We start from the raw sequence: 12,684 nt of genomic DNA, 5'->3' as shown, positions 1-12,684 counted from the left end.
AGCTGTTAAAAACAGCCCTCAATGACCAAAACTTATTTTAAACAATCTCTTACTAAATTGTTCTTTTCTACCTTGTTCCTAAGTTTTGATCTCACATTTGTTTCAAAAATGTCATTTTTCCATTTGCATTTTGAAGTTCCCACCCACATCAGAATTAGACGATTGCACACTGTTTGCCAGCTGTGATAAAACCATGAAAATCAGCCCTGAGACTGAAAATGGAAACACATAATTGACCTTTCTGTGACAATGGAAAACACTGGGCCCTTAGGATTGACGTGTTTGTACAATTATGCCGAGTTGAGAATGTCTCTTGGTTCATTCAAACTGTGGCTTACAAAAATAACTTCTTGAATAAATAAAAAAAAAAAAACTCATGTAAAGACACGTGCCATGTAAAGCCGCCCAAAATTGTGCAAACTGTCAGATGAGGCAATCATCTTTGTGTGGTTTATCATCACACCTTATGACTAATAAGAGAGAGTTACAGTAAGTTTATTTTCTGCATATATTGGTTGCCAAACTACATGGCTCACAGTTTTTACCTCAATAATTCAAGAAATTAAATATTTTGGCAGCCATACTCAAATTAAGTTCCATTGAGCTCTACTTTAGACATTTTCTGGCTGAAATGGCTGAGAAATTTCATTCACCTGCATAGCTTTCCATTCAATACTGCCAAACTATACAGCAAAGCTTGTTACTTTATTCAGCTGTGAGACATGCTCCCTGGCAGTTGCCAAGTGAATACAGTCACAGTCAATCAGCCGTACCCTCCTTAAAAAGCAGCGCGTAGCACACTTCCCCCATGAGCTGCCTGAGGAAGGCCACTTTCACAATGTACTGCGCAAAGCTGAAGTACAGACAGATGCCATATTGAGGGAACATGGTGGCATAAAGCTCTGCAGTATAAGTAAATATGAAGGACTATTCTATTAATACGAAAACAACTGTATACTGCATTTCTTTAGAAGGCAAACATTTTTCCTCTTATCTTCTCCCCATCTTCAGTATAATCATGCTCTTCGTCATTCAATTCAATTATGAATTTGAATTAAATCCTATTAAACATCCCTGTCATTTCCATGCCAGTTCTCACCTTTCTATAATTAACATCTTATAACTATGCATAAACAATGCTGTCTAACTATAAAGCTACAAAATGATGGTGGGCTTTGATATCATATTGATATAGGAACATACCGGGATTCAGAACAAAGAAACAAAGTTATGTGTATGTTTACTAGTATATTTACTATTTTTTTCAAAGCTCACTTCATTATAGTACATTTCAAGGTAAGTAGTAGAAGTGGTCATTTTTCAAAGTAGTCATTTTTTGTCAGTAAATACAAGAAAAAATTTAAGCTGAACACTTTTAATTTTGAAGTTAAACCTATGACTCAACAGCACTCCTGACCTTCACAGACAGGAATACAAAAACATTATTTTAATCATATTTTCCATTTGCATTAAGTTGCTATAACAACAACAACTGACAGATTCTAAAACTAATTTGACCTCAGCCACCCTCTAGCAGCATACAGTATCTACTGCCTTAATATACCTCAATCACTCTAAGCTTATAAAAAGTGTGACGCCTGCAGTTTGTATTGCAAATCTCAAATCCTATTGGGCATGAGGACTGTCACTCCTGTTGAGGTTCAGCTGTCTCTGAACATGCGGAATGTATTTGTGTTTTCTGGGAAGCACAGCTGTTCCATCTTGAGTGCATGGTTGTGAAAGAAAAGGATGTTGCCAGGGGTATAATGAAGAAAATTTGTCAGTGTTTGGAAGATAGGAAGTCATGGTTCCATTTCTTAAAGTCATCTAAAAGATTTGTGATTTGAGTACTAAAGCAATGTCTCACAGTTCAGTGTTACAGATGCATGGTGCACTGTGTTCAAATTGCAAAAAAAATCTCCTAACTGGTGAACAGAATATTTGTCTTCCATAAGTATGTTTGTAAAAAATGTACCATATTAACCTGAATATTGTTTTTTTTTCCAAAGTACAAGCATTAAAAATGGAACTCCCCTATATTTGTAGATGAAGCTGGTAACATTAATGTTAAATGGGGAAGGGTGGGGCCATTGGGCAAACCCACACCAATGGATAGAGACTGCATTCAGCAGACATGACTTCTTTCTTTTTTTTTCTACCCTTGTTCATCCTGATGTCTGAATCGCCAATTGAGAATTAATCATTTTCACATGATTCTGGTTTTTAAAAAAAGCCTTCGGTGGTTTGGAAGACGTGTGAAGATCCTTTCACGTTAGTGCCTTTCCCACATCCAGAAAAGGTGGAATTACCCTCTGCAGCACCATAATAGAGGGCTTTCCCTGGCATTTAGTTGGTCTGTAGATTTCAGATTGAAATTGCCAGACCTGCATAATTTGTTGTTACCCAGATATGATGAACTGAGCGTGGTGCATTATTGTAGAGTGAAATCTTTTTGTTTAGGGTGCTTCACCTTTTATGCTTCACTTTCTTGCAAAAATTCTCTCTGCCATTTTCAGTAAAGTTTATTTTAAATGTCACAGGAAGTAGTATGTCAGTTCTTCTTTTACTTTGGGTTTAATGATGATTGTAACTCTTTCTTCTTTGGCGGCTCCGCCTTGTACACAGGCCTCACATGCCAGGGCATATCTCAGCCCAACTTCTCACACAGATGTTAGCCCAAACAATTTCCTGCATATGAATGTAGTGGATATACTCAGGGTCTGTAAGCCAGTTTGAATGGGATGTTAAATTGTAAGCTTTCTAAACAAATGTGGAACAAGAATACATTTCTTCCTAATGATTAGATGCAGTAGATTGGAGGTGCCAATGGATCATCGCAAGGGGGACGCATAAGTGGATAACCACATTGTCTAAGTGTAAGATGATAGGCCGTACGCTCTACAAATGAAACAAATACGTTTACCCTTTAAGGAGTTCGTTTCAAACATGAAAAAGAAAGATTTCTACAGGGGGCTTTCTCCTGTCCTTGAAGATGCGTCACACCAGCAAAGCCAGCACAGAGAAAGCTCTTAATTCCTCGCTCCAGACCACATGGGAAAAAGTGAACAGTGCGCAAGGCCTTAAACAGAGCAAATGGATCTAGGACTGAGGCATAATTCTGTTATTGCGTCTAAAGCAAGTCCCATTAGAAAAACAAACTGCTGGGCAAATACTCTTCTTTGGGGAGTTCTTTTTATCAAGCCAACCTCTCCTCTTTTTGTTTGAAAGCAATAGATTTTTTTTCCCTCATTCTTCTGCTATGTGCTCTCTCTCTCTCTCTTATACACACCCATTTAGACTGGGAGAATGCTGTATTTCTAAAACATCAGGCCTTACCGCTGTGACTTGGAAACAAGAGATTCTGTGAACCTTTAAGGCTCATAATCCATGGAGACAAAACAAGATACAACACCGAGAGAAGGAATTAAACTAATACCCAGCGTCACCTTGCTTGATATCAATGCCACCAGCCCATTCATCCCGAGGAGAGATTCCCTTATCTTCCCTCAGAATAAATATGCTTACCCAGAACAAAGAATGGATTCTAATGTCTGCACTGTAGGGATAATAATATCAATGGATTATAGGTTATAGAGGCTTGCTTAATGCATTCCCTGTGTAATTTCCCAGTCCTTTCCAACACCAAACTGTCCAAAAAAGTATAAAAAAACAACATCCAAACAAGAGTGCATAGCAGGCTAGAAGCTCCGGCATGTAAACAGACAACAAACAATACATTTCAAAATCTGTAAGAGCGTGAGAACTTTGGATTATGATTACCCCACTAAACCAATGTAGAGAAATGATGAGGATGACTTGTTGCACCTTGCATCGACCAACAAATAAATAATAAAGAAGACAGAAAGTAGGTATGCAGCTGATCTGGTAATATGAAACCCAAAGGAGCACCTAAAGATAAGCAGCTTTACACAACCGATGTCTTCTTTGATGGCAGTCATCATTACTTTTGTGGCATTGTATGGCTAATACGTTATTCGAAGCATGTTTTAAAAAGCTAATTAAGTAAGTAAAGTAAAGTACATTTCCAGGCTTATGGAAGGTACAAAACACCAACATTAGTCTTCAAAATTGAAACTTTGTTCAGCTCCTTCATGAAGCTCAGTCTGCACCACTGTATATTATGCCCCAAATTCAAGTCTGCTTTTCAAGGACTGTGAAAGTTCAATGGAAAAAGAGGCTTGCGCATAATATTGGCTTTAGTAAATTCAGCGGAATACTTAATGGACTCAATTTGCAAAATCCCCTCCCAGTTTTAGAGCTTTCATCCAATTTATACATATGCATATGAAGAACTGCATATGTAACAATGGCAAAAGCACACTGTACCGGTGTCCCAGGGAAACGGTTGCTAATTCTGAATTTCGCTTGCATTCCCGCTTAGTAAATCCCACGCACATGTTTGCAGGCTTTTACCGCCCGCAATGTACAGCCGATCCTTCAGAGCCGCTCCTCTCTGGCTGCCCTCCTCCATTAAATCCATTTCCATATGATGAACTGTACTCGGATCATCAAACAAGCAATTCAGGTCACTTAATTTAATCAATTCAATCAATGCAATAATCAATTCAGGTTTGCAGTGGCAAATTAGTCATCTAAACGTTCTGATACAGTATTGGCTTATTTCAGAATTTTAGTTCAATACATGGTGTACGCGCTGTGCATGTCATGACTATATTGTACATTCAGGTAGAATATCTAAAGATATGAGGTTTGTGTTAAGCATGTTAAACAAATTTCCAATACATTCTGCTTACCAGCAGATTAATAAATCAGTACGTATAAATATACATTTATACATACATATTTATGTGTCTATATGTGTATATGTAACAAAATATTTTTAAAAATGCAAGCATAAAGCATTCTAAAGGCTCCTGCCAACATCATAATAGTTTACTTTGATAATGTAATGATTACACTAAGAGCTGCTTATATAGCATATTCTGAACTTCAGCAGTAACTGCTGAGCTGTTTGGGGACCTAAAAAGATTGTGTTTAGCTGAACCTATGAAGTCCCAGGAGAAAGCATGTTGCCATTACACAAGGTGCCTCTGCACACTAGCTATGGAGCAAATTCACCTTTCAAGCTGCCACCTCCACGTTCCTGACCTCATGCTTTCTCCTCTAACCGAATCAGAACTCTGTGTACGTGTGTGTGTGTGTGTGTGTGTGTGCACTTGTGTGTGTGTTTCTGTGCATATGTACGCATTTGCATGCATGTTTGTACACGTACATGAGTGTGTCTGCGTGGCAAAAACCAAAAAGAGCCACTTGTTCTAAAAGCTGATTACAGTGTCAAACAGATGGAGTTGGATCCCTGTCAGTGCGACATTGGGGTTGGAAGTGCCTATCTCGTCCCAGGTCCTGGTGCCACTCCATTAAACCTCCAATTCCTGCCAATTCATCACACACATACGAAAAGTTTACCCTGCAGGACCCTCAGAGGACAGGCACCATGCAGTGCTTAATGAGCTCGGCCCAGATGCCTCCCCAGACTGCAGCGCATGATTGGTTAATTAATCAAGCATTCCTCCCCCACTTTCTCTCTTCTCCCGGTGCTGGGGCTGGTAGGCAGCGACATGGATTACATTACAAGGAGATTATCCTTCATTTATGGATTTAGTCCACAGTTAGAGGACGGACCATCCTGTTTTTTGGACTGGGTAGCAAGACACAGACACAGCCGCTCGCCAGGGATTTCCATGCTTTCACACCATTCAGAGAGAGATGAGACACGCTTGCTTGCTCTGTGGAAGGCTTAGACCCACGACACCTCCACTGCCCAATGTAATAATGAGCTTTCTCCTGTGATCAAATGACCCTCAAAAGCCGAACGAAATCCAAGGCACGGAACCACAACACAGGGCACCTGAATGCACTATGATCCACAGGGAAGATGGTGAACAGTACAAAACCAAACCGTGACGAGGGCAAAGGGAGTTTCATCAATGTAAATACTGTCACGGGTGCACAGTGTCAGATAGCCAAACGTGACATTAATAAGGTTCAATAAGCTCTTAGGACCAACTATTACTTCAAATGGTCAGTTATGTGATACAGTAGGTGGACATACACTAAAGCAAGGCTGGTCGCACTCTTCAGGTAGAAAGGCTCTGCGACTTTCCCCAGCAACAGCATGGAGAACCCACACAGTCCCACTAATATAAATTCTCCGCTACCCATGACACGGACTATATTTTCACATCACTCAGCTGGGGGGAGGAGCAGCACTTTACCCCTTGGTTCCAGGGCCGGGGCGCACAGCATGACGGGATCCACAATTACTCTCCTTTCATTCGCTGGCTGCTCGTAATGAAAAGCGAGGGGCGCGCCGGGCAGTCTCACCCTCTGCCCGTGGCGAACCCAGAGCACAGAGCCACTACCTTCTGTTCTGATGGTGAAGGGAGAGTCCCCCAGTCGCTTGGCTGAGAACTGGCCCCCCAGGGACGTCATTAGAAAGCACAGGCTGAAGAAACCGATCCCCACCACGAAAATCCTGGAGGGAGGAGGCAGCGCAGGAACAGAGAGGGAAGGGCAGGGAAAAGAGGAGGAGGGAAAAAAGAGAGTCAGAGACAGAGAAGCAAAGTACCGGACACAAAGAGAGGCAATCAGAAATGTAAAGCAAAGGAAAGCATGGAGTGCAATTCTAAAGATCTTACTTCCCATCTGGCACCTCTCATACAGATGAGAGCAATACAAGCTCCTAAATTAAGGACAAAAGGCCTGAGCGCAAAAAAAAAACAAAAAAACAACTTGCATCTCAAACCACTGTGTATCGTTCCACACACTGGAAGAGAGAGGAATTTAATGTGCCAACTAACGGAGCTCCTGCAAGTTTGTTTCTCACCCAGACGGTGGCATATCCCCACAGGACATAGAGGAATGAAGGGACTGCACAAGCAAGGGTACAGGCACCCCCACCCCGCCATTCTATTCTTATCAGGTATTCCACTTCAATGCTTTTACCAAAGCCTCCACATAGCAGCGGAACAGTTTGCATGCGCAAACATATGTAAATGACTGTTTCCCCTCTATTTTTTGTGCATCTCATTGTGCAATAATGGCCTGTTTATCACAGTACCAGCTAATGCCTGCGTTTCTGCTTTACAGAGCTATGGAAGCAGAAAACCGAAGCCCACAATGGACAAAAAAACGCATCTGAATTATTCATGTGTTTCTGCCCTTAAATGAGTTGGACCAGACATTGCTGGCATGTTGAGTTCCTCATGGATCTGAAGGATCCCCAGCAATCCTGACCTTTCCCCTGAGGCCAACATGCAAAGACTTCACAGGGAGCTTAATTACTCCCCACTCCTGTGTCACCACGCTGGAAGTGCTATATCATTAATTATGGGGGATGGTTCAGGAACAATGAAACTGAAGCTCTGTTGAAATGGCTAGAAAACATAAGAAAGGTTCTGTTGGTAGATGGTTTCACAGATGGACAGCAGGGAGTGAGAGGCAAGGCTCTAGGCATGGGGTGGCTCTGCTGGACGTGGCACCCCATAGCAAGGGGCAAGGTTATACTTAAATCTGACTACCCTTGGAATAACTACACTGGCTTTGTGAGTTGCTGAGAGAAACATGTCCACTAAATGAAAAGATAAAGATAAAAAACACACTATCTACCATATTGAAGCAAGCACAAACGACTGCTTAAGCTGTTTTTCATTTGTTTCGAAACAAAATAATATCATTTAAAACTTAAGTTTGGCATCCATCTGTTCACCTTTTACTGCAGATTGTCTTTAATGTTCAACCTCTACAACCTATTTCAATATCTGGATTATTGTTCTATTAATCTAGGTTCAAGGACGTATCTAGGATTACCACCTACAACCATCTGGTCACAAGATCAGAGGAGTAATCAGGTCCCTGCAATACTGCCGAGTATGTGGGCAATGATTATAACCCACCCATTCAGACCTCACATGGGTTCCTAGAACATGGGCATGCACAATGCCTACAGTAACACCTGACCAGTCTAAACCCTCTGAAACCATCAGACAGCATAATGTTGCCTGTAGAGCTCATTGTTTGGCAGCACAGAAAGCCTATGAAAGCAAAGATGCTCATATAGAGCTTCATTAATGTGCATGCGGGGATGTAGTGATGTGGCTCATAAGAATAAATGCTATGCACTTTGTGTACAATAAAGCAATTAATGTTGGACGCTCATATTTTAGTATAGGCTTTCATCTTAATGTTCAAGCTATATTTCTGGCTGTCCTGGACATATGTTCTTGTTGTTCTGCTTGCTGCTGTGATTTTCACTTAATACACTGTACCTTAAAATAAGGCCAGTGTAAGCTGCCTTAGAGGAGAGAGTTTGCTAATTACATACATGAATAAATAATAAAAGCAGGAGATCAACTGTAAGCACGAAAGTGAAAGCAACACATTAAGGCTCACCTACTCCATCTGACAAATGACCCCTTAATTCAATACCACACTAAATACTAAATGCTATTCATAACTCTCTCAAGGTAAAAAGGGCCGATGTTGCATCGTGGCAATTCAGCCTGTACATTCCAAGACAAGACGGTTTGAACCCTTTTCCTTTTCCTTCTTTGTTTAGTTGTTCTCAAAGCCATGTAGGCATGAGACGGGATTACTCCAGCTGCCCGGCTCGTCTGTAATTAAAAGGCTTAAGGTAAATGCTTTTGTATTGTTATTGGATCAGAGAGAAAGATCTGATATCTTCTAATTGGCTTCCAAGGTACGCATTATCAGATTTTGCCTTGGGTCGATGGCGGAGTATTGGTGCCACATGGTGGTGTGTTCCCCAAGAACTCTGCGGCAGTTTCACTATGTTCGGTCCAGTCTATCCCCTTAGGGAAGAAGCGCACAGTAAGAGAGGTATATTTGGAAGGGTTTTTTAATTGCACCTCTCTTCACAGCACCACTGTGAGAAATTAAGTCACCTGCAACTGGACATTTCTCCCCACCACAGTCTTCCCTATTGTTGCCTGGACTCTCATCCACGCAAAAGGGAGTCGCTACGGTGATGCGGTCGCCTGCTCTTTCCTCTGTGGTCTTACACATCGCAGAGCTGGGTTTGGCGTGCACCCCGGAGAAGGTTGCGGTTGCTGGACTGTAATGAGACCGCGCTACCGCCGAAGAACATCTGTCAACTCTGGTCCCAACGCGCGGGACGCTCCTCACATGAAGTGGGGTATTAAACTTGATGATGAAGAATGATGAATGCCGAGACATATGCCGGGGACAGTTCTGCCTCAGTGCCCTCAGTGTCTCCGCGGTGTAACGGGAGACGCTGGCGGTGCACGCCAGCTGAGCAGCTCGAAAGCAGCTGACGGTTGAATGACTGATGGGCGAGCTCGCGTTCAGCGGTCCAGCAGCAATTCACCACTGAAACGTCACCGCAGAGCCAGCTGTAACTGCACGTCTGCGAAATACTGCCTTTTGATGTCTCACCGTCTTCTGCTTCATCTGAGAACCTACCACACACAGTGAACACTGCATTTGTTATCAGCAGCTTCACACTTTAATGCTCACAGTTTTTCAACTAGTGGATAATATCTGTGTTATAAAAACTCCAAGCAAATAAGGCATTCTCTGTCTCCTCCTTGGTGTGTTTTCTAATGAGAGATCACTTGGTGCAGCTTGCAGTGCTGTGTGCAACACTAATTTAGTGTCTGTGAACTACCCTAATCCAACAAAATGACATCAGAATTTTGTGAATCTGGCTACACAGAGTAGCTCATGCCAAATCTTTAGATAGATTTAAAATCAAACCCAGCTTTATATCACTTGATGGCTCAGCAGCAACCACGTCAAGGCACACAGTACAGATGGCAATAAATCAGTATACGTGTATTTCTGCCAGCAATGATGCAATCCCTTCAATGAGGAATTACTGTTTACATTTTACATTTTTGTCATTTGGTTGTTGCTCTTACCAATACTAACTTACAAAGAGTGAGTGAAAGGTGTATCTAATAATGAATGAAAAATAATGAATTATTATAGCATTACATGTTGACAAGCTAAAATAAGTAGATGAAATGTCAATACTAGTATTATACCTAACTACTTATATTGGTTAGACCTTGTTCACTTGATTTTACACAATGTGTCACTTATTTATATTTTCATTTTGACTGGTTAATTCAGGTAAAGCAACAAAGTTCCACCTGACATAGGGTCAGCAACCCAGAAGTCCGCTCTGCTCTTCAACTATTACATTAGGCAACAGAGAGCACAAAAGTCGTTGAAATTGGAGTGTGGATTTCCTTTGGCCAGTTAATCTCTACACCCGCACATCTCAAATAAATCTAATCCCTCTCCTGACATGTTAATCATTTGTGCATATGCTTACATCTCCTAAAGGTCATGAATAATCAGTGCTCCGCTGCAGTGTCTTTGTGTGTAACGAACAATCGTTTTGTCACCAAGAGGGAGTGTTTTGCTCTTCAATTTAGGAAAATTGATTTATGAAATTCAGTGGCATCACCAGTGAAGCTGAGTTCAGGCAGTGTGTTGCAGAACGTTAATTGTGCCCATACTGAGTTCAGCCGCCAGCACCTTGCTGAATCGGTGAATAGACAGAAACCACATCCCTTTTAGTATTTATTTTGTCATATCCTCAACTGATATGTCGGCATTTGTCATGTTACTGTTGTTGAATTGAAATAGTTACCTGAATATCCAAACGCTTAACCAGAACGTAGGCTATAGTATGACAAATCTTGCCGATGTACGATATACAGAAAAGTATAATCACTCATCATAATGAGCAACGTTCAAGAAAATATCTTACTATACATAACCTTCATATATACGCAACACTATTCGTCACAACCTTTATATTTGACCTTACCCTACCATCCTTACATGTCAAAGTAACTTACAACACAGCATTAATGGACTGTATTTCGTATAGGCAGAACGTAAGGGAGAAAAGGAAGGTGAACCAAAAAAATGTCTCTTCGTCTTACCTGAACGGTTTGAACGTCACAAGGCATCTTCTCACCATTATTTTACCGTCTGTGTTCAGAGCAATCATTTTCCAGAACAGGCGACCAAACCGTCGACCCCCGACATCGTGAATGTTAGATCCTCGTGCGCGCCGGGGTGCTAAAAGGCAGCATATCGCTCTCCTGGTTGTTTTAACGTTTTTTAACAGTTGTCAGCGCATTCGAAATAACCAGACTCCGCGTAAAAATCGCGGAGGAAATCACATCCATAAGTTGTATTTCGCCACCAATCCTCATCTGTCGCTTAGTTTTACTGACTAGTCACTTCATGAGGTTAGTAAGGCTTGACATTCATTCGAGATCGGAGACGTCCATCCGACTCTTTCCCTGTTTCTTCCCGCTTTGAATATCAAGTCTACGGGGAACATAGGTGGTAGGTAGGTTATTCTTTCTAACTGAAGCGATCATTGAAACCACAAATTAAGGCTTGCTTTTGAGAAGAAAAAGAAAATTGCCATAAAATAAAGTATAAAACAAAAAACGAACCGTCACCTCTGTTGTTCTGTTCTCCCTTATCCTCTACTTTTTCCAATCTTAGTTAGCCTAGCTCGGCAATAGAAAGCAAGCAAAGGCTTGTTATTCCCTTGCCTGAAAAGAGCACAGAGATGTCGAGCTTTCCTGCAGGAACTGATCGAGAAAGCTTCAACCCCTTCTCTAAAATATATGTGCGTTGGTTTCTTACGGGTGGTTTGAGAAATTGCATTGAATTTTCAGTTTCTCCAAGCAAACATTTAATCATCTGCGCAGCGCCATCTACCGCTTCACAACAAGCTGTAGCCCATTAAGCGGTTTTCCCAACGAAATAAAATTCAGTTTTTTATTTCCAGATATGTTACAGATGAATGGAGATAAACGAGCTTCCTCCTTCATATGCACACTGCAATTTACAAGAATGTCACAGTGTACCAGAATTAGACTTTTCCAGCTAAAATTAATATCTTTCTTCCAACGCAGTCTTTTACTCTATTCTCCTACCTTGTATAGTGTATAATGACATCAGTATTCAGGCCTACAAATACTGTTCTAAATGTATTTAATGTTTTGGGTAATACATGGCTTTCAACAGCACATTACAAAATAGTAATTACTGTTATGATCGATACAGCACACCGACCGTACACACAGCTGTGCCCGTACTGTTAGTTTAGTTAATGACTTTCTCCACACAGGTAAGAGGCGCCTTCAGCACCATGGCCAGATCCCGCCGCACACTGTCTACGGGGAAGCATGAGCGGCACTCAGTGGACACTGCAGGAACTTTCGATATTATTTTCACGCGGTAGTTCAGAAATTATAGATCTGCATACAAAATGGATGACATTTCTATTAAAGATACGCACTTATATTCATGAATTTTGATCACTTGGGCATTCGTATTTATTATTTTTTTTTTACCCCAGTAGCTAAGACTTATTTCTTGTGAAATGTTTGAAGAACAAGCACGACGTGCAGTAGTCTTTCGAAGTAATTTGAGGAATATGATTGACCGTGCAGCGAAAAAAAATAGCTGTTTTTCTGCTGTACTGTGTAAACTACGGAGGCCCCGAAATTACTCAAATAAAAAGTGGGCTGTCTAAAAACAAACACCTGACGTGCATGATGTCATCTGTTTTATTTTATTTTATTTATTTATTTTTTTGCATGTTATCATTTTTAAAGTTAATGA

The 12,684-nt window shown here is 41.1% G+C and overlaps 1 protein-coding gene across 1 annotated transcript in view; it reads right to left on the bottom strand.

Annotated features, from left to right (window-relative positions):
- The window catches only part of LOC118787847 (alpha-1,6-mannosylglycoprotein 6-beta-N-acetylglucosaminyltransferase B), a 101,491-nt gene extending 90,107 nt beyond the window's left edge, over nucleotides 1-11,384 (bottom strand). Inside the window, exons 1-2 of the mRNA XM_036543568.1 lie at nucleotides 10,980-11,384; nucleotides 6,405-6,517 (exon numbers count right to left, since the gene is read on the bottom strand). Coding sequence (XP_036399461.1) covers nucleotides 6,405-6,517; nucleotides 10,980-11,047 — 181 coding nt within the window. The 5' untranslated portion in view covers nucleotides 11,048-11,384. The remainder of the gene's footprint in view (nucleotides 1-6,404; nucleotides 6,518-10,979) is intronic.
- Between the last annotated feature and the right edge of the window lie 1,300 nt (nucleotides 11,385-12,684).

Source organism: Megalops cyprinoides, chromosome 1 (assembly GCF_013368585.1).
Source record: "Megalops cyprinoides isolate fMegCyp1 chromosome 1, fMegCyp1.pri, whole genome shotgun sequence".
Lineage (NCBI taxonomy): Eukaryota > Metazoa > Chordata > Actinopteri > Elopiformes > Megalopidae > Megalops > Megalops cyprinoides.
Note: the sequence above shows the minus strand (reverse complement) of the source record. Positions and strands in the feature narration are given on the sequence as shown.